At 32.5% G+C, this 20,465-nt stretch overlaps 1 protein-coding gene across 2 annotated transcripts in view; it reads right to left on the reverse strand.

Annotated features, from left to right (window-relative positions):
• Positions 1 to 328: 328 nt before the first annotated feature.
• Positions 329 to 20,465, reverse strand: part of LOC118199355 (histone acetyltransferase KAT6B-like) — a 47,604-nt gene continuing 27,467 nt past the window's right edge. For both annotated transcript variants that reach the window (XM_035371194.2, XM_035371193.2), the window contains exons 7-8: positions 15,930 to 16,044; positions 329 to 13,155 (exon numbers count right to left, since the gene is read on the reverse strand). In XM_035371194.2, the coding sequence (XP_035227085.1) occupies positions 13,024 to 13,155; positions 15,930 to 16,044 (247 nt within the window). In that variant the 3' untranslated portion in view covers positions 329 to 13,023. The remainder of the gene's footprint in view (positions 13,156 to 15,929; positions 16,045 to 20,465) is intronic.

The raw sequence follows: 20,465 nt of genomic DNA on the forward strand, positions 1-20,465 counted from the left end.
GCAAACAGAAATGAGTTTTAAATGGATTTCATGAACCATTTTTTCTCCTCTGACCCTCATGCTGATTTTATACCTTTTACTAAATGAAACTTGTTTGATATATTAATATTTCAAATGGAAATTCCGATGTAGAGATTCTGGCCCCAGGATTATTTCTAAATGTTGTGGATTCTTTGACAGGAAATGTCGAGAAAATAGGGGTTGAGCGCTAAAATGGAAGCGTCGGTACAAGTTAAACAATCAGGTTGTTAATAAAGGAATCTGTATATGTTGCAAAGAGAGAAAATGTTGTCTGAGCAGGTGAAAAGTAAAAGAGAGCAGAGACTGCTGGCGGTTATCAGAAGTTATTGGGAATTGCCTTCATCTTCCCATCGAGAGTTTATTGCAAAAAAATAATTTTGACATGGCCAGATAAAAGCTGAGAGTATAGAAATGATACATTACAGATGACTTTTTTCCGGTACATAATGAACAGTATGGTTTTGTAGAAGTTACGACTGTTTTCTAACTAAGCAGAAATTTTAGAACATAATATATAACTCAATACTAATTAAACTAAAACTACACTAAAAAAAACTGTAATAAAATAAAATTAAGATTAAAATTACATACATAACTTTTGTTATATCAATTGTTCATTTGCTGGAAAGAAATGTAAGAAATATAGAATGTAGAAAAGAAATGTAGCTCAGTGAGTGCCCCTAATTTGACTAATGCTATTGCCAGACATTTTGTTCTATTGCCTCCATGAATTTATCATTCTGCAGATTTTATTAACTGCCGTTCTACAACTGCCGGTGATTATACACCTCTTGTATGCATCAATATTGTTGGTACTGTTAGTGGACACTGGAAAGCAAAGTGGTCAGGGCAGCCTTCATTTCTGGAAATGCAGACATCTTTGTTGAAGCTACCAAAATGATGGAAGTATGTTTGAAACGACTATGACCAGTAATATAACTGGTTAGCTAGGGAATCTGACTTATTAATGAAACTTTCGGTAAGAAATCATATGCTTGTCTTCCTGCGCCACATTGGATCAATTCCAGTTGCCATTTTTGGACCACCTTGGCCAGCAATGGGCGATTCAGATGTGATGGAAATGGAATGTTAAGTTCTGTTGCATTTATATTGCTGGTGCTTCCTTGGCGAACATATTGTTGCATTTCCTTCTCGCTGGCACGTGCTTTAACGAAAGTAAGTTCCTTGCATAAGCAAATATTGTTAAAAAAGTCGTGGAATTACTGTTATTGAGGGGAGAGATGTGATTTTGGTTCAGAACTTGCGAGTAGTGTCGAAATACCGTAAGCACAGATCATCACTATTTTCCCGGTGCTTATGGCTGCTATTATTGCGTCAATTCAATAGACAATATTAATCAACGCGTAAAGCATTCCAACTGTAGGTAAGCAAAATAGCACTTACCTGAATCATCGGGTTCTTCATTCTGGTATATCCAAAAAATACGCACAGGTTCAGCTTTTTAAAACTTTAATCTGTACACAAGTTATAAAAGAGAGGTTATTACAAGAGATCAAAAACGATGCATCCATTAACACATTAAACTAAAAATAGAACACTGATTACATCATTAAATCGTTGAGCGCGCGATTAAAACTTACGTAAATCAGTTCAATCCGTTATGCGCGCGCACAGGCGGAAGTATCACATACCCAACATCCTCTCACCTTTGAGATTCGAACCAGGGAATCTCAAACCCTAATTCTAGGTTTAATTAATTGTCCATATCTGGATCTTTTTTATTGGGGGGGGGGGAGAAATCATTAACAGTTCGTTGCTTAGAAGGAGTTATCTTTTGAGCTAGTACTGAGTTGTCAGCAGTGGTCTCTGAAAGACGATTTTCATCAGTCTTCGGTTCATTAAGAATAGAATCCTATTCTGCTACAGGTATAACGGGGTCACTTTTATCAGTCACTTCAAGAGGTATTAACCAAAGCACTGGGCGGAGAAATTCTCCGTTTTTCATTTTTATTTTTACTAAGCGAACTTGTCCATCTTTAGAAGGATAGAGTTCGACCACCCTAGCCAGAAGCCATTCAATTTTCTTGACATTGTCACTAGAAACCAGAACAATATCACCAGTTTGGATGGGTTTCTGATTTTTATGAGATTTCGATGATTGGCGTATATTCCCTAAATATTCAGTAAGAAACCGTTTTCTTAAATCTTGTTCCACACGCTGACGGTAAACATGTCTTTTATTTAACGATGACGAATCCAGAATATCAAGATCTGGAATTCCTGTTTCTTTAAATCATGCGAAAACATAGAAGGGGTAAGTGGAGTTAAATCATCAACGTCTTACGAAATATAGGTTAAAGGTTGCTGATTAATCACACTTTCAATGTCACAAATAACGGTGTTCATTTCTTCTAAATTAAGTGAGCTTCTACCTAGAACCTTTCGCAGAATTCCTTTCATTATACCTATCAGACGTTCCCACCATCCACCCCACCATGGGGCAGACGGGGGATTAAATTCCCAAATGACCTTTTGAGATCCGCTGTATTGGGAAATGACGACCCAATCAATTTTCTTCAGAAAATTCTCAGCTCCTGAAAAATTAGAACCATTGTCACAGAATACATGCAATGTTAGACTTTTTGGTACTTCACAATTGAGAATAAGACATCGAGGAATTTTTATTTCTTTCAGCTTAGAAAGTTCCCTTCTCCACTTCTCAAATTTCTTTGCAATGGTAGTAGGAAGTTCAGTATCCCATAATATTTTCAATTTCCAACACTCTTGTAGGAGGACTTTTGGTCCCAAAGTAACAGGACAGGTGAAGCCAAGGAGATCAAAGATTTCATGTACGGTTGACAGGATTTTCTTTTTGTCACGGCCGTATCGTCTTCAACATTTTCTCGTAAATCTACCGTCAAAAAGTAATTCTTTAAGTTCCACTGAAGCCCTAGAACTGGAATATTCTTTTCATTTTTAGGCAAAGGGTCTTCAGTCTTATTATAACTTTGCTCCCACCCTCGAAGTTCGATTTTGGTAGTGCTAAGAACCAGCTTGGATTCCTCAAGTTCTTCGGGATTTTCCACACTGGTAACACAGTTATCCACGTAAAAGGATTCCAACAGCTCAGTGGCTTTTTTTTTTTTTTTTTTTTTTTTCAAAACGGTTAGGAGCATTCGGTAAATGAAATGGAATGGTTGCTCCCAAAAGATACGGGGAACATGGAAGTCCGAACACAACCCGTCTATGCTGGAAAACTTTAGGTTTGGCAGAATCACCACCCTCCCACCATAAAAACTTTAGATATGGTCGATCACTCTCACTCAGTCCAATTTGTAGGAAGGCTTTACGAATGTCCGCAACAACGCCTATTTTCTTTAATCTAAATCGATTCATGATGGCGAGAATGAGCTCGACGGTGTTGGGACCCTTTTCCAGGCAGTCGTTGATAAAGGGTGAGTTCTTTTCTCTGGCCGATCCATCAAAAACCGGTCTAACTTTTGTAGTGGAATTTTCTTTCACTACAGTCCTATAAGGTAAGAAGTGTTCACAGCCCTGTGAGGTAAGAAGTGTTCACTTTCTTCTTTACAGGAATTCTTAACTTCTTATAATAAGCCATCAATGCTTTTCATAGTTCATCCATCCAACCTACTGTGGAATGTAGTTTTATCATCAAGCATGTAACAATAAAATGAATTTGACTGAATTTTTTTAAACCCTTCCTATCCCTGTACCTATGAATCCTTGTTTTAAGAGTTCTTGCCAGCAATGGAATTCAGAGGGCAAAATTTTCTTATCTTAAGGCTGCAGACGAAAGTGGGCTGTGTTACAGAACATACATTAATATTTAAAAGCAAAATAGCTGTTAGTTTAAGAAACTAAAGGAATAAGTTATTGTGTTATTAATGTGTAAAATAGATGCAAAAATTAAGGAGACAGCACTGATTACTGATAAAAGCAGGGAATTTGACATTTGAAAGGAGTAAAGATTTTACTTCTGACTTATCATAGCAAAAAGAACTTTTGGGTGAAAAGCAGAATTTTTATTCATTTTCTTTCAAAATAGAACAGCAAACTGATAATTATATATATATATAAACTTTACAAATGAAATAATTGTGCAGCATATGCACCTTTGATAATATATACTGATCAATACATACTGTTTCTGAAAAACAGTGTCTTTTTCCACCAAACACTGCTTCCAACATCCATTTAATTTTAAAGTATTATAATACCTTTTGTATGTCATTACAGAAAGAGCGTTGAGAAAATGATGAACAGAACTGAATTTTTTAAAAACGCAAGCACTTCAAAAGATATAAGTAAGCTGATATCTTTGCTAGAGGGTATGCATATTACAGTCAATGCACGAAATTAATCTCTTAAAACCAATTACATTTTCAAAAATGTGGCTTTTATCTAGAAAAAACCTCACAGGAACTGCAAACTACAGCTAATGTTTCAGACATCAGTGAAGGAAGTTATAAAATTTCCTTTTTAGAATATTTGTCAATTCACAACAACATTCAGACAATCTGTATAAAAACTGAATATAAAAGTGGTAAAATAACTGCAAAAACTGACAGCAAAAGTGATAAAGAAAATGCAATCATCGACTGAATCTCGAAAAACACTGCAAGTTATAAGAAAAAGCCTCGAACTGAAAGATTATGATCCAAAAAGCTGCCAGCAATTTTATGAAATTAGGAATATAATTGAGAAAGTGTTGCCAAATGATATGAAACAATCACAAATAGAATAGATGTTTATAAAAGATAAAATTTCACCAGGAATGCAATTATAATATTTTTACAAAAAATTAAAAAATGAATTTCAAAATTGTGTATACACTTTAGTTTGGGCAGTATTTATAGTTATTATTTCAGAATTCATTCTTGAATACAGCTATTAGCTATGATTTTACTTGAAAAAATTTAAAACTGATATCACAACTTGCAGTACTTATTACTGGCTATTAAACTCAGGTGCTTAATAAACTCGCATACATTTGGAATGAAAGTGATTTTAATGAATGGTGGATACTGTACTTGCAAAAAATATTTATAATTACATGAATTACAAAACAATACAACAATTCAAAACTTGACAAAATGAAGAAAGCATTACTAGAACATTGCTTGCAAAAGCATATCAGGAAATTTAAGTGGTAAATGTTAAAGATTTCTAACAACACAATTTGGTAGGCATATTGCAAATCATCATTAGTTTTGCGTGTAAATTTTGAATTACTTCTTTCTATTTTCATTTTAGTTCATTTCAGATATTTAGTTCATTTTCAGATATGCTTCTCAGCTATATAATAATAAGAAAAAATTTATTTCAGAAAAAGACTTTTCTTGTTTGAAAACATCAATATTAAGTCACCTAAAAATAGGACACATATGCTATCAGAATTAAAATACTTGCTTTTAAATTTAGCCACTTCGCTTCTCTCCTGAACAACACTCTCACAGTTTATGAATACACACATTTATTTTGAGATACCTCTCAAAATAATTATTGCATGAATAAATAATCATTGTATGAATCAAAATTTTCCTTCTATAAAATTTATAAAGTTCACTTAAAATATAATAAAAGAAATATAAATCAAATATAATTTATGAAAATAAAATCCTGAGTTTTACTTTTTAACATTAATACTAGAAGTGCCAGAGCAGTCATTTTGACCTTGAATTCCTAAAAACCCCTTACCTTAAATATCAAATTTTTGGATTTTTATAAAAAAACTTAAAAAATTATTGGTACCAAATGTGAATCGAATAAAATAAAAATTAACAAAGACATTATTAGTTATACCTAAAAGTGCCACAAGCAGTCATATTGGCTGCTAGTAATACTGGGTAGATTTATCTTGCTACATCGCTCAGAAAACACTTTTTCTTCGGAAAACATCTGGTATACACATTCCTTTCATTCACTGATTATTTACAACATGATATATACTTCCCTTCCAGTCAGAAAACACCTTTTGTTAGAAAAACATCTGGTCTACACATTCCTTTTCATTCACTGTTTATTTACAACAGGAAATATTTCCCATCTTCCCCGCCTCCCTGTCAATGGTCCACTCTTTTTGGTGAAATGTTATAGTTGGTAGTTTGCAGTAGTTGAGTGAGTTTATGTTTCATGGCATTTCATTCTTTCAAGCACACTGTAATGGCAACTTGAAAACCCCTAAATCTGAGTCCCGAAAAAATTGTACAACTTTTACAGGATTCATCTGAAAATGAATCTTCATGTTGAAGAACATAATATTGATGATGATATGGATTATGAGCCTCTGCAAAACTTTGAAGTAAATAATAGTTCTAGTGATTCTGAAGACAGCACAGAAGAAAAAATCATTGGGCCATGATTTTCAGCCCATTGATATATATCCACAGCAAATATTTTGTCATCAATATAGAATCAAAGAGAAAACATGATTTACCTAATTCAAGATATGCACGAGAAAGAGGATGTCTTTTCAAAACCATGAAGAAGGCTCTATCTATGTCCCAAAAGATGGAACCTCATGGACTGTGACATCTACTTCATACTCTACAGCTGGGAAATATGTAGCTCAAAATGTGCAAAAAGAAATGTCAGATCCAACATTTTATGTAAAAAGATGTGTCCGGGGCAATGTGTCAAGTGTTTGGAGGTTGTTTGTGGATGAATTGATGTTATGCCCTTTTCAAAAGTGCATGGAAGCACAGGCAATTTTGAACAATGAAGAAAATTGGACATCATTTTTAGAAGAACTTGATTCTTTTATTCCTATTATTTATGCAAAAAGAGCATATGGTTGCAATGATATGGATTATGATTTTTGTGGAATAATATAAAGGGTCCTCTTTTTTTTTCGAGAAACAATGTCTCAATTTTTCCGAGGCATTATGAAATATCTAAGATTTGACTTGTCAACTAGGACTCAGTGTTTAGAAAGTGATAAGTTTGCACTTTTTCAGATATTTGGAATAAATTTTATACAGAATTGTGTGATTACCTATAACCCAGGAGAAAATCTAGTGTGGATGAGCAGTTATTTCCATCCAAAGCCAGGTGTAAGTTTATGCAGCATATGCTGAATAAACCAGACAAATTCCATAGCAAATTTTGGATGCTAGTCATTGTAGACCCAAAGTTTATATGCAATGCTTTTCCATATCTTGGAAAAGATACATCAGGAAGTGAAAGTCTTTCTGAAAATGTAACAATCTGAATTCAGGTAGAAATTTGACTGTAGACAATTATTTTTCCTCATTATCTTTAAATAAAAGACTTAAAATGAAAAACACAAGTTTTGTGGGCACAGGAAGAAGTCATCGAAAATAAATTCCGCATGAAGTAAGGAAATCAAATACCCGGCTATTTGAAACAGTTTCACTAAAGAATGGTGAAACTACACTGAGGGTCTATCAGAGAAAAATGAATAAAATTGTCCTACTGCTAAGTACCTTATATCAGAGTGTAAACATAGACTCACAAAATAAGAAGAAACTCCTGGAAACAACAGAGTTTTAAACAAAACCAAATGTGGAGTTGATATCCTTGACTAGAAGATGTATAAATATTCTGTTGCAGCTGCTTCAATGAATGCCTACGTTATCAACCATAAATTGAGTGATAAAAAAATTACAAGGCACAGCTTCCTATTTCAATTAGCAGAGGAGTTAAGAGAGCTTCATTTAAACAGAAGAAAAGTGCAAAATTGCCCAGGAAATTTCTAACTCTAGCAATAGACTCTCAAAGAAAACTCGTCAGTGCCAGAATGGACTTTGTAACATCAACAAAACAAGTGATGTGTGTAAAAAATTTTCATATCGCGGAAAATTCACTTCTGGCAAGCAAAAGACATGTAAAAATTGCAAAATGCTTTAAAATGCGTTTTATTAAGGATAAGTTGAAATTTATAATAACATATCTATTTTTTTATAAAAACAATCTGTTATTCTTTAAAGAAGTTCTTAAAAGCATTATAAAACATTTACATTTTGATATATACACTGAATTCGCTGAGCAGTCAATTTGACTGCCATTGGCACTTCTATGTAGGGAGAAAGCTTGGCACTTCTAGTGTTAAAGGAAATTTTACAAAATTTAGTAATCAGGCACATCAAGTACGGAACTGATCCTGAAGAAGAAAATCAATACCAGAAAAATCTGACTTTGTATTCAAAAATGTACATTGCTGCAGGCCTGTTTGTAAGTTTAATATACAACTTTTCTTACCTTTCAGGTAGGAAAAAATTCAAATTTCATTTCTCAACTGATCAGAACAGGAGATTCCTCATGTTTCCACATTATCAGATAAATTTTACAATAATTATGTTGCTATAATAAATAAATTTTTAACCTCGAATTGAAATAGACCAACTGACAATGGTTTTATAAAACACTTTTAAACACAACAGAAAATAACTTCACATTTAAAATGTGTAAATATTTATATTTATTTGGACTTAAAAGCAATAATTCAGAAAATAAAGTTACAAATACAAGCTTTTAGATATAACAATAGTTGCAGTACATATACATATTTATATTAAAAAATTTTCATTTAAAAAAATGTCAAAAACTGAAAAGTTCCATAAAATTTAACATGAAATACTTATTCATTTTATTTCAATTTTTATCACAACATTTTAAGTTCAGACAAATTATTAAGTACTGTAATTTCTATTGGCCTCAAGTAGCCAGCGAAAAATACAACATTTGATTTACAATGCCATGCTATTTTCATGCATGATACAACAAAATTAATTGAATTCTAAATCAATTCATATAATTTCTGAAAAAATGTATGATTTAGGGTGATTTTCAAGAAATTTTGAAAACGTTATCGTTACTCATGAAGAATTAAAATCTGAAAAAATGCATTATTCCAAAACTACAAATATGTACTTAATATAAAGAAGCATTCAATCATATTTTAAATTATTAATGGATTTATGCAAAACATAATAAAACAGATCATATATTTAACACTTTAGTAGATTTAACACATTTAATTGGAACTCTGACAGGATATCTTAAATAAGATATGCAGATTTTAGAGTGAAATTTTCTATAAAATATTCAAGTATATTCTGATGTATAACGTGCACTTTCAATACAAAAAATGAGCTTAAAATTCATGGGTGCGCATTATATGCTGGATATAAAAATTATAGGTCTAAAGGAAAAAATGAGCATTAAAAAAAGAAAAAAAAAAAAAAGATTTCTGCATGTACCTAAATGCTCTTACTAGAGATTTTGGTGATTTTCTAGTACACAGTTGGCAACACTTTCTTTTTGGAGAGGCCATTTCATTACCCTTTTCTGCAAATCATATTCATTATTTGGCATATTAATTACTGTGATATCAATTTTCTTCCATTCACGTAATGGAGCTTTTACCAATATCAAACTTCCTTGCTGCAGTATAATTTCCATTTCCTTTCATAAACTGAATGACTTTAAATTTGAAACCAGTACTATATTTGTTTCATTTGGCAGAAGCCATATTTACTACTAAAAAGAATACTGTAGAGACACCAGGATATTTTTATTTTAAGCAGGAAAGGTGAAAAATTAGCAACTCCCTCACTGGGACCTCTCAAATGCATGTCAAGTTTGCTAACTTTTACACCCCAAAGGCATGCAGAAAGAAGGGAGAAAATATCTTATATACACCTACAACTCCCCCCCCCCCGTTACTCGAGGCCTTGACCTGATTTCTTTAGGACTAGTTTCATTTTGCTGATTTGGTCCTTTTTTTTAGGGAGCGGGGTGCAGCCGGGCTGCTGGCTCCCTCGTTTTTGGCTGGATTGGCCAGTCCTCCTTTCAGTCATATGGCTGGCTAGGTGGACTGGGGGCTGTGTGTGTTAATACTAATACTTTATATACTCCTTCCCCTCATAGCTATATGGCAGGTTTCGCCTGCTAGGTGGGCTAGGAGCCAGTGCTTAGAATCTTATACAGTACAAAGTCCGAAATCCAGACGTCCGTTATCCTCAAAACCACCAACAAAACTTTTCTTGGAGGCTTTACGCATGCACATTTGATTTCCCCCTCCGCACATAATAAAACATCTGGAGAGTGCCTATTTTTAATTTCACTTCGACCATTAATTAAAATACCTTGTTATTAAAGAAACAATTTTAGCATAAATTTGTACGATCAGTAATTTGGCTCCATTGCTGCGTATTTGCTTGGCACACATCTCAAACCGAAAAATTCCACATAGATAGCTTACATCATTGATCTGATGCCAACCTGGCGAATCATTATCCATTATACTTTCCTTTCATAACTGCATGTTTATCAAAACATGACAATTTGAGCAATGACTCATGTAGCGATAGCTAAACAATTTTTTTATGTTAGTATTTGAATAATAAAGGAGTGTGGTAACCTTTTATGTTGACTTGGTGATGATTACAGATTTCAGTTGGACTAAAAACTGTTGATGAGAAAAAATTTACCAAAAATCTCTTTCCATATGCTAAAAATAGATTTTGATAATGATGCTCATAAACCCAAAGATTACATTTAGATTATAAGTACTTCATCATTTCATAAATCATGATTTCATATTTTTAATTTCATAATTTCTACATGCCATTTTACTAGATTTAAACTGATGATCTATTATCTGGAAAAATCCCAAAGCCGGAATCATCGAAGTCCCAACGAGTCTGGATTTCGGACATTGTACTGTATATTCCCCTTTTTAAAAAGCAACTGGGGGCTAAAGGACCCAACTGCTAAATCCTGGTGGTGAAGAATCATCATTCACCACCTTTTAGTTCAGGCACCACTGTACAGATATTATAATTTTTTTGTTTTTAAGCACAAAAGGTAAAAAATTAGCAATGTCCTAGCTGGAACTCAAACTTGGACCTCTCAATTCCATGCTGAGTGTGCTAACCATTACACCATGAAGGCATGCAGAAAGGGGGGGGAAATACTTTATAATACTAGCTCAACTGATTTTTAGCTAAAGCAAATGCAATTTACATAAGCCTTCGATGTTCACTTCAAAATCACAGCTTCAAGTGACTACAGGGAGAGAAAACTTCTGACTCCCTTTTTCTGCGAATTCATTCGCATTGGAAGTACATTCATATCTCATATTATGTTCCCCTTTTCTCAAAACTTTAGAATAACATTCTTGTGCACACTTGTATTGCATACACCTAGTCTTCTTGCAGATTTACTTCCTTTAGCCCTTTTCCACATACATATTGTTCCCTTTATCATTTCTCAATTCAATAAACATTGTTAGAAAGCCCACGAAAAATCTTTGATTGAATGACTTCAGAAGATAACAGCATCACACATGTATATTTCAAGTTTCTTCACAGAGAAAAGGATGTGCGTTATACAGCGAATATTCTTAAAAATTAAAGAATGAAGTTTGAAAATACAGGTGTGCGTTATACACTGGCGTGCTTTATATATTGGAATATATGGTAGTTAAAACACAAATATTATGTTTATCTGTCTAAAATAAAATATTTTCTTCTCAAAATGTCCATTTGAAAACTTTACACATCCTGTACTTGAAACTTAAAGAAAAAAAAAAGGGGGGGCAATGATTCAGATGATTATGCATGAAGGCTATTTGCCTGGACTATAAGCTCATTTTGACCAACAGCATTCCATGAAATGCATTCTAAGGGCTTGCACCTTTCTTCCCATACTACTAATCTTTCTAAAGGACATTCAGATTGAGAGATTTTAAATGCTTCATTACAAAAATTTGATACGGTCATAAACATGCCTTTCTAAATTTTAAATCACATGCTTTTGTAGATTTAAATATCTGAATTTATCACTTAATTTTTTATCTGAAACCAAGCAAATATATTGCATTTTATCTTAAAATATGATATTTAACTCAATGTATATATAATTACCAAAGACCTCAGGAAAACAGACTAAACTGTTCATCAAAGTTTTTTCGCTCTCAAGAACGTCTCCATCACGTTTTTCACAATTGGAAGTTATATTTTAGGGATTTAGAATCATACTACAGATTTCGGTTCCTGTTAGCTGATTGATGATTGAAGCTTTAACATCACAATAAAAAACTTCTATTATATCCAGATCTTTATTTATTACCACTTTTCTACATTTCTTCAAAAAGTCCATTAACTGCAAAATTTGCTTTCTGTTTGTGGTACCTGAAAGAAAACCTTTGTATTCACAGCTATCATCATAGAGCTTAGCGAGTGTCTGTTACACACTATTGGTAGGTGTTTTATGATATTTAACTTAATGTATATGATATTTAACTTAATGTATATATGATATTTAACTTAATGTATATGTAATTAGCACACTATTAACATACTGCCTATACATATAGAAAGGGCTCTTCAAGATGCAAACTATTTTCCTCTTGCGCAACATCTTTAAAAATGTGAGTAATGCCATTTGATATTTAGGGAAGCACAGTAATTAAATTGCAGTCTTTGATTAAATTCCATGGGGGGGAAAGGCATTTTAAGATGTTTTGTGACATATCTTTCCATTAGGGAAACATATTCTGCCCTCTCTCAGCAAGAATATAAAGAATTATTGTACCCCACCCATGTATGTTCTGATGGCATAACAGGTGGTGCATCCAACTAGCAAAAAGTCTGCGATTTGAACCTCAGTGATAATCAAGTTGATTTCTCACATTTTTCAGCCCACTACATCTAAGTGTATTTTAGAATTATGCTAATTTTCATTACATATATTTAACCTTCATTAAAAAATTCTACGAAGCAAACTTTCATTTCTCTTACATTTTACAATAACATAAATATGATTTTTTTTTTTTTACTTAATACTACAAGTTGACTCATTTTTAAACAAAACATTTTACAAGTTGCTGAAAGAGAACAACACTTTTATGATGCTACATGCATTATTTACATTTGTACAATGTGAAAACCATTAAAAATTACTTTTCTTTTTCCTTATTTTAGAATGGCAAGAAAAAATCCCTTTGCCAATAATAAGAATCAAATATGCTACACATAATAAATAAAATTGGTTCTAATTATCAGTAATTTTTGCTTGTAGATTACGAATGTGTTTATAAATTTTTACTGCAGGACCCAACTTCAGGCCTAAACCTGTTATAACATCATTCCTTTTCATCAAGAGTAGAGACAAACCATCAATTTCCTGAAAACAAAAAGCCATTTCAGAAATAAAATTAAAAATCTCCATTAAATACATTCTAGTAATAATTTACTCAATTTTGCTGACATTTTTCTGGGTTTATTTTTTTAAATGTATTCTAAGCTAATATAAAATTCATGCAAGTTCACTGATTTTTAAAATATTAAAGAACATTGTTATACAGATTTTCTAGTTTAGTTTTCGATTTAGGGATTTTATAGCACAAAATATTTCCAACAGTCAAAGCTACATTGAAAAGCCTGGATATTAAATGTTATCTTTTGTTATAAATATTCAGAAAATTTTTAAGAACTAACTTCACATGGAGAATGTTCAAAAGATGCTATTTAAGCTATGTTAGAAACTGTGCAAAAACAGAACTGGATGTATAATGTTCTTATAAAAATGATATTAGAAATGAGCTGTTACTTTTTTTATGAGTAGAAGGAACTTGCATTAATATGGCTTTTATGAAATATACAATGTAGATTGTCCAGTAACAAATATCAAAGTATCAAACTTCTACATACACTACCTACAGCTCTCTGCACACTTGAAATTTTTTCTAGCATTTAGGTAGTTTTATAAGAATTAAAATGGTACACAATAATTTGGACTGCTTATATAAAAATTGCAAGGACCAAAATCAATACGGACTCAATATTTCTTAAGTGTCATGATACTTATAGCATGAAGAAATTTCATAATAAGCTCACTTGTCAGCAATGATTGTATACAGTTTGCTAAATGGCAACATCAATGCATAAGCAACTTAAATACTCTCTCTTTTTGGTATCATTTCATCCTTTTGCTTAATTTTCTCATTATCTGTAAAACAAGCTGTATGAGATTTATTAAAAAATCTAATTTATCAGCAAAACCTTATAACATAAATCTCATGAAAGTATCTTAACAAGTTTTTAGAGAATTTTGAAATCTGATAAATCAAGAATTCTATCAGATAACTCCATTTCATTTTATCAAGTTTTTAAACACATGCATAAAAGATCCCAGTGCATGCATGGCTTATGAAATACTCTATGATATTGCCGTGCATGCAGATATGTTCTCACTGATATGAAAACATAAATCCACACATCTCAGTTTTGTATTTTCACTTTAGAGCTATTATAAATATTTTTATGCTTGTCAGACTGAAAATATTTTATTTATTAAATGAAACGTGAATGGTACAGTTTACAACTTTCTTTTTAGAGAAATTTAACTTTCCTTGAAATTATTTCAGAAGAAAAAGCTGTCCTTTAAAATCCAGCTCTTAATGGTATAATGTTTTATTTACTACTTTTACTCAGCCAGAGAACGATAACACTAATCACCACCTTATTAGTAAAGCTTTCTAATAATAAATTACGAGCAAGGAATCCAGGTTAAAACTGAATTATTGTGATGAAAATAATGTAGCAATGACAGCAACTAAGGTTCATTAGCAACTAGTCATAAATGCACAGCTTATGGCTCAGGCATGGCTCAGGTATGGTTTAAGGTATATTTGAGATGATCTGGGATTGTGACAAAGTCGCATAGATTTTTGGTTTCGCTCAGGGGACTAAGAATGCAATCATGCCTTTTTTTAAACTAGAAGAGAAATCTAGTGCCCACAAGGTCACATTGTTACTGTCTGTCTATGAGAAGAACAGTTCCCACCACAGTCTCTGGCAGGTGGCGGTCGCTATAGCAACAGAAATAGTATATTTCAAATAGGGGCGAGCCAAGGGTTGCTATTTTTTTAAGACTGTTAGCTGAGGAGAAAAGAGCTATCATTGGTCTTTAAGACACCACTGTGGAAAATGGGCCAAGGCTCGTTTCCAGGGCAACAGACAGCTGCAAACTAACTGGCGAGAGCTTTTCTTATTATAGACAGACTATAATTCTGGTTTTATCCTCCAAGGTCACCCCATCGGTTCCTAGGATAGACACTCTTTCACTGGGGTTGGAATGTGGTTACCTTTTGTTGTCTAGCAGAGGAGGAAACCCCCCCCTCGATTGAGTGAAAGTGACATGAGACACCATGAGAGTCGGTCAAGTTTTTATAGTGACGGAGATTTCAAAAGAGCATCTGCTGCCTGAATGATAGGAATATGCATGGACGAGCTATGATTATTGGGTATGCTTCTGACTTAGCACATACCTGTCATAGCAATCTTTGAAACTATTGGACTGAGTGTATCCAAGTCCCAGACTGTTATTAAGTGAATCTATTAAAGTTAAGTTTCTCATATTCATTCATGTTGTCATTCATAACTTGAGTTGGAAATTCATTTGAACCCTGCATTACAACAGGCACTCTGGTTAGTGGGTTCAGCCACTAAACCACAGGATTGTAAGCAGAACCTCCTCCCAAACTAAACTTCATAAAGACTCTGACAGATTATTTTCATAGAATAATGTATTTCAGTCAGACAGCTACATTTACACGTCCCATATGACTATGTTAGACGATATAACTACTTAGTTGCCTAGACTCAAAGGTTCACACTCCCTTGGATATTTTTAGGGATATAACAGAAAAACATGTTCCAGACTGAGTTTCATAGCTGACAAATTTAATGATTTTGTGCATGCATAGAAGGTACATGACTGCTACACCTGCAGTACTTTTTTTTAGTATAATGTGAAACTGAAATTTTGATATGTGACACTATTATGAGAAAAAGAATGGGTTCATAAATTTCATATTCATGTTCAATGCAGTGCACAGTTTAACATGATAAATTTCAAGTATATAGCCCATAAAATGAACTAAATTTCGAATTTACCTGTTCTCGAAATGCTGGTGCTTCATCTTCAAATCCTATATACTTAAAAAACGCTTCTACATTTTCTATTGTCCATTTCTTAGCCATAGGTACAGAAGACGGGTATTGTTCTAGGCTAAAAAAAAAACATTTTCAATACATTTGAATTATACCAAAAGCATTAACCATTATTACCATATGCTGACTGAACACACTATGTTATGAATGTATATGTAAAGAAGACCAACAACTTGTCCCAAACATTACGTTGTTATTATATCAGTCATTCTGAACTATTTTTTGTCCTATGCACCCATTTCACCATTGCTAAACAATCATTCTTCCCTCTTCTTTCCCAAACTAAAAAAAATGCACATAAATGTAATTAAATGTACATTATTTTTAATGTATTTTATAAATTAAACAAGAAAAAGTATGGAAAATGTTGATAAATTCCAAAATTTGAATAAAGTAATTTTTTTATTTCATAAACTAAAGCTAAATACTCAACTGGTAAATAAAATGCTGACTGCATTACCCCTCTGACACAATGAATTGCCTTCCCCACCCGGTTCAGAATCCCTATACCATTTGATTAATTTATGCAAATCAATGCACAGTCCTACTGAAATACTACTTCTAATTTAAATGACCTTTCCATGACCAAATAGAACTGTGTGATCAAATGCAATGAAGTAGTACTTAAACTATATATGAGAATAGAATAATTTTATACGTATATTACAAAATGCAATGCAATAATCAAAAGCACTACAAAAAATTCTCAAGATATATAAGTACTTACATATTAATGCAACCACCTTAACCCTCCAAGCAGTGGAGGATTTTTTATCTGTCATAAAGACCTGCACTTATTAGCTAAATTTGTATAATTACTTATTTTAGTCCCTATTTTTATAAACTTAACGTTCATTAAAATGACATTTACATCATTAAAGAAAGTAAGAAAGCAAAATATCTTAAATTATAAGCTAATATGTGCCAAGTGACAAAAAATCTCATGACCAAAAAACCTCTCAAAGCTAGTTATGCCACTCGTAGGGTTTAAAAGAGCCTCCAGACTTTATGAATTAAATAAACAAGTAACAATGTTTCAGTTTTAACAAGTCACCATTTTTGTATATGCTCTTTTCATTGCATACAGAGATCCACAAAATGAGTAATAAAAAGGAACTGCATTTAATAGAATTTATGTGATGCTAAGATCAGGTTTCCAACTGGAATAATTACTTTGAATCTAATTCAAAAGTGGTTGTCATGAAGTAGGTTTATTTATTAATTTTCAGAATAAATATCTAACTGTAGCATACAATACACAAATATATATATTGTCGCCTGTGCACACGTTCGTAATAAATTGACTGCATAAGTACAATAATATGTTAATAAAACTTATCAAAAGAAATATATTAGAACACTTGAGTAGGTATACTTCAAACTACTAAAAACGTTAAAATACAACACAATGCAAAGTGTTATCTAAAGAGAAAGCTAATTCAGATACCTTAGTTCCCGCGGAACTAAACAAATCGCAATAACAGTAACTAAGCAAATTAACTGAGACGCTCTCTCTCCGGTCTTTTATAGTTTTCAACCGGCATGAGAGATTTCCAGTATTTTCTGCTTCTTGAGACTTCTGGAAAGCAATAAGAGCATGGAATTACAGTTACAGCTAAGATAGTAGTCAATTACATTTATTCAATTTCAATACAAATTAAAGAAATACCTGCTTATTAAATGCTAACTGAACGTGCTTATGTATTTTTACGTTTCCAACAGAGCTTTCTCTTAAAATTTGCCTTGCGCTGCATTGCAGGGGAGAATACAACAATTTTAATTATAATTCTACTAAAATTAGCTATCTAAATGCAAAATTCGTAACACTATGTATATAATAATTTTTATTATTATAATTCATCATTCTTTTTCTTCTGTAAAAAGGATCTAAAATGTGCTGGGGTGGTTACACTAATACAAAAGGTTAGGTTAAATTATTGAATACTAGGTCAAAATAGATAAGGGCTATTTTCCTAGGTAGATGGTTGACTTTGTGGTGTTAGTTTTGAAGGGAAACTTTACAGTGTTCATGTTGCACACACATAAAGTCATTGAAACCAACCACGCAGCTAGTTTCCTCACCTGGGATCAAATTTCCAATATTCAGCAGTCTTAACCACCTAACAATTATTAAGCTGCATTAATACATAAATACTAAAATATAAATATGAAATAGGCATCTAAACAATTTTAAAAAAGTTTTTTTTAATGATATGAAATGAATATTTCCCGCACAGAAAACAAAGATTACAGTTCTTCTTCATTTGTTTAAGCAGGATAATTTTGTTGATTTTGTACTATTAGAAAGAATTCATCTGTACTTTTTTTTCCTAAACTTTCCACACTTAGTTGAAAAATTTTATATTTTCCTTGACCTTTCTTGAAAAAAGTTTATATTTTCTTTGACTGTTTTTCATTATCTTAACTTTTCATAAGCTTCTAAAACTTTGAGTGATAATCTTGCAAAGACAGTAAACACCATAAAAATTTAATCATCCCCCAGAGCAGGCAGAATAATTTATCACTACAAAGTATCTGAGAGCTATTTGCCTTATTAGCATAAGACACATAATATATGCTTCAGTTTGAATAAAATAATTTTAATTGATTCCCTGGAAAAACATCTGCACATTAGTTAATGCAAAAAAGTAGCATACTCAAATACAATACCTAATTATAATTTACCAACATACCATTTTAAAAATTGCACTAGAATAATGGCATATTAAATTCAAATGCAGAGGTCACTCTGATACTTTTAAGATAGGTCACTTTTAAGATACGTGCAGCCAATAAATAGCAGAAAAGATTAACAGCTACATATAAAAATATGAACTATTTTGAGCTAGCAGATGAATTTTTACTGGCCAACTGCAATTAGTTTAGCGTAGAATAAATTTTAGGCAGAAGGAAAAGAGGAGTTGACATGAGAACATTAATGCACTATGATTTTAACGTGGGATTAAATCAAGAAAAATTCATCTAACATCTACAGTTAGCATTTGCAAATGAAGGTCCATCTCGTGTTACAATATACAGATGGTTTACAGAATTTCACAGAGGTCGCAACTCTCATCAGGATGTAGAACACACAGGAAGGTTGTTGTTAACAATAATCCTGGATAATGTGTCCGCCATACAGAAAATGCTAATCGATAATAACCACTGCACCTACCAAATGATATAGAAGGAACTTAACATTGGATCTGCTAACATACATGAAATTATTCCTGAAGAATTGCACATGAAAAAACTAGTTTGTCGTTGGGTTCCCCATAATTTAAGTGAGCACCGAAAAGAAGATCATGTCAGGATCAGTGAAGAAACTCTTAAATTAGTTAAAAATGGTAGCCACTAAATTATTTCTAAAATTGTAATTGGTGATGAAATACACAACATTTTTTGATATTCCAACACATCAAGAAAGTAAAAATCTTTGAAGATGATCCCACACCCACAATAGTGAAAAGACAACATGCTGTGAAAGAATTAATATATGTCATTTTCATCAGAAGTTCAGGACTGGTCAAAGCTATCAAGCTAGAAGGACAGAAGAGAGTCACAGCTAACAGCTAACAGTATCTTCCATTTATTCTTCAAGAAGTGGATGTTAGAGGACTCCTGCTTCACCATGATAATGCATCTTCTAATTCAGCAAGATTGACAGTTAAGTTTGCTGAACAAAAACACAGAACAACAACCCTATTTACATAATCTAACTATGTGTGACTTTTGGCTATTTTTTAATCTACAAAAGAACTTACAGGGATGTTGTTTTCATTGACAACTTGTACTGTTTTTCATTAGAAGCACTTATGCTACTATCCATGTTAGAACTCATATTGACACTACGGTCAACCGTATTATCTATATTCTCTTTCATTCGCCGATTAAGCGTGATAAACTCATCTGAATATTCTTTGCAGCCTATGATCTCTGTTTCCAGATCACCTTCAGCGGCTTTTCCCTTAATCATTGAATCTAGTATTTCTGAATCGCAAGATCTCAACTCAGCAATTATCATCTGCAACTTCAAAATTTTGTCTTTCAATACATCTATATCCGCTTGAACATCTTTACAAAGTTCGATTTAAATGCACTTGTTTCATCGATTCCAAGATGTGAATGGCTTGAGGCATTTAATCTCTGGAAAGTTTGCTTGCAGAAGTGCACTAATGTTGGAGGAGACTACTTTGAACACTCCTAAAATTGCTAAAATCTATTTGTTTATATTATTTTAAAACTTTAAAAATATATGCGTACCTCAAAAATTTCAGAGTGACCCTTGTATCAATAAAAAAGTACACCAGGTAAAAAAATATACTTTCATACATTCTAATTTAATTATAGGACAGTACTGTAAAGAAGACTGTAACACACAATATATTTTTTTAAAATTTACTTCTTTAATAATAATAAAATAGACACACACACACACACCATTGTCCACAAAAGTTATTACCCAGCCTTTAATTTTGC

Source organism: Stegodyphus dumicola, chromosome 7 (assembly GCF_044657685.1).
Source record: "Stegodyphus dumicola isolate Sdum_Otavi_A_Nest chromosome 7, ASM4465768v1".
Classification (NCBI taxonomy): domain Eukaryota; kingdom Metazoa; phylum Arthropoda; class Arachnida; order Araneae; family Eresidae; genus Stegodyphus; species Stegodyphus dumicola.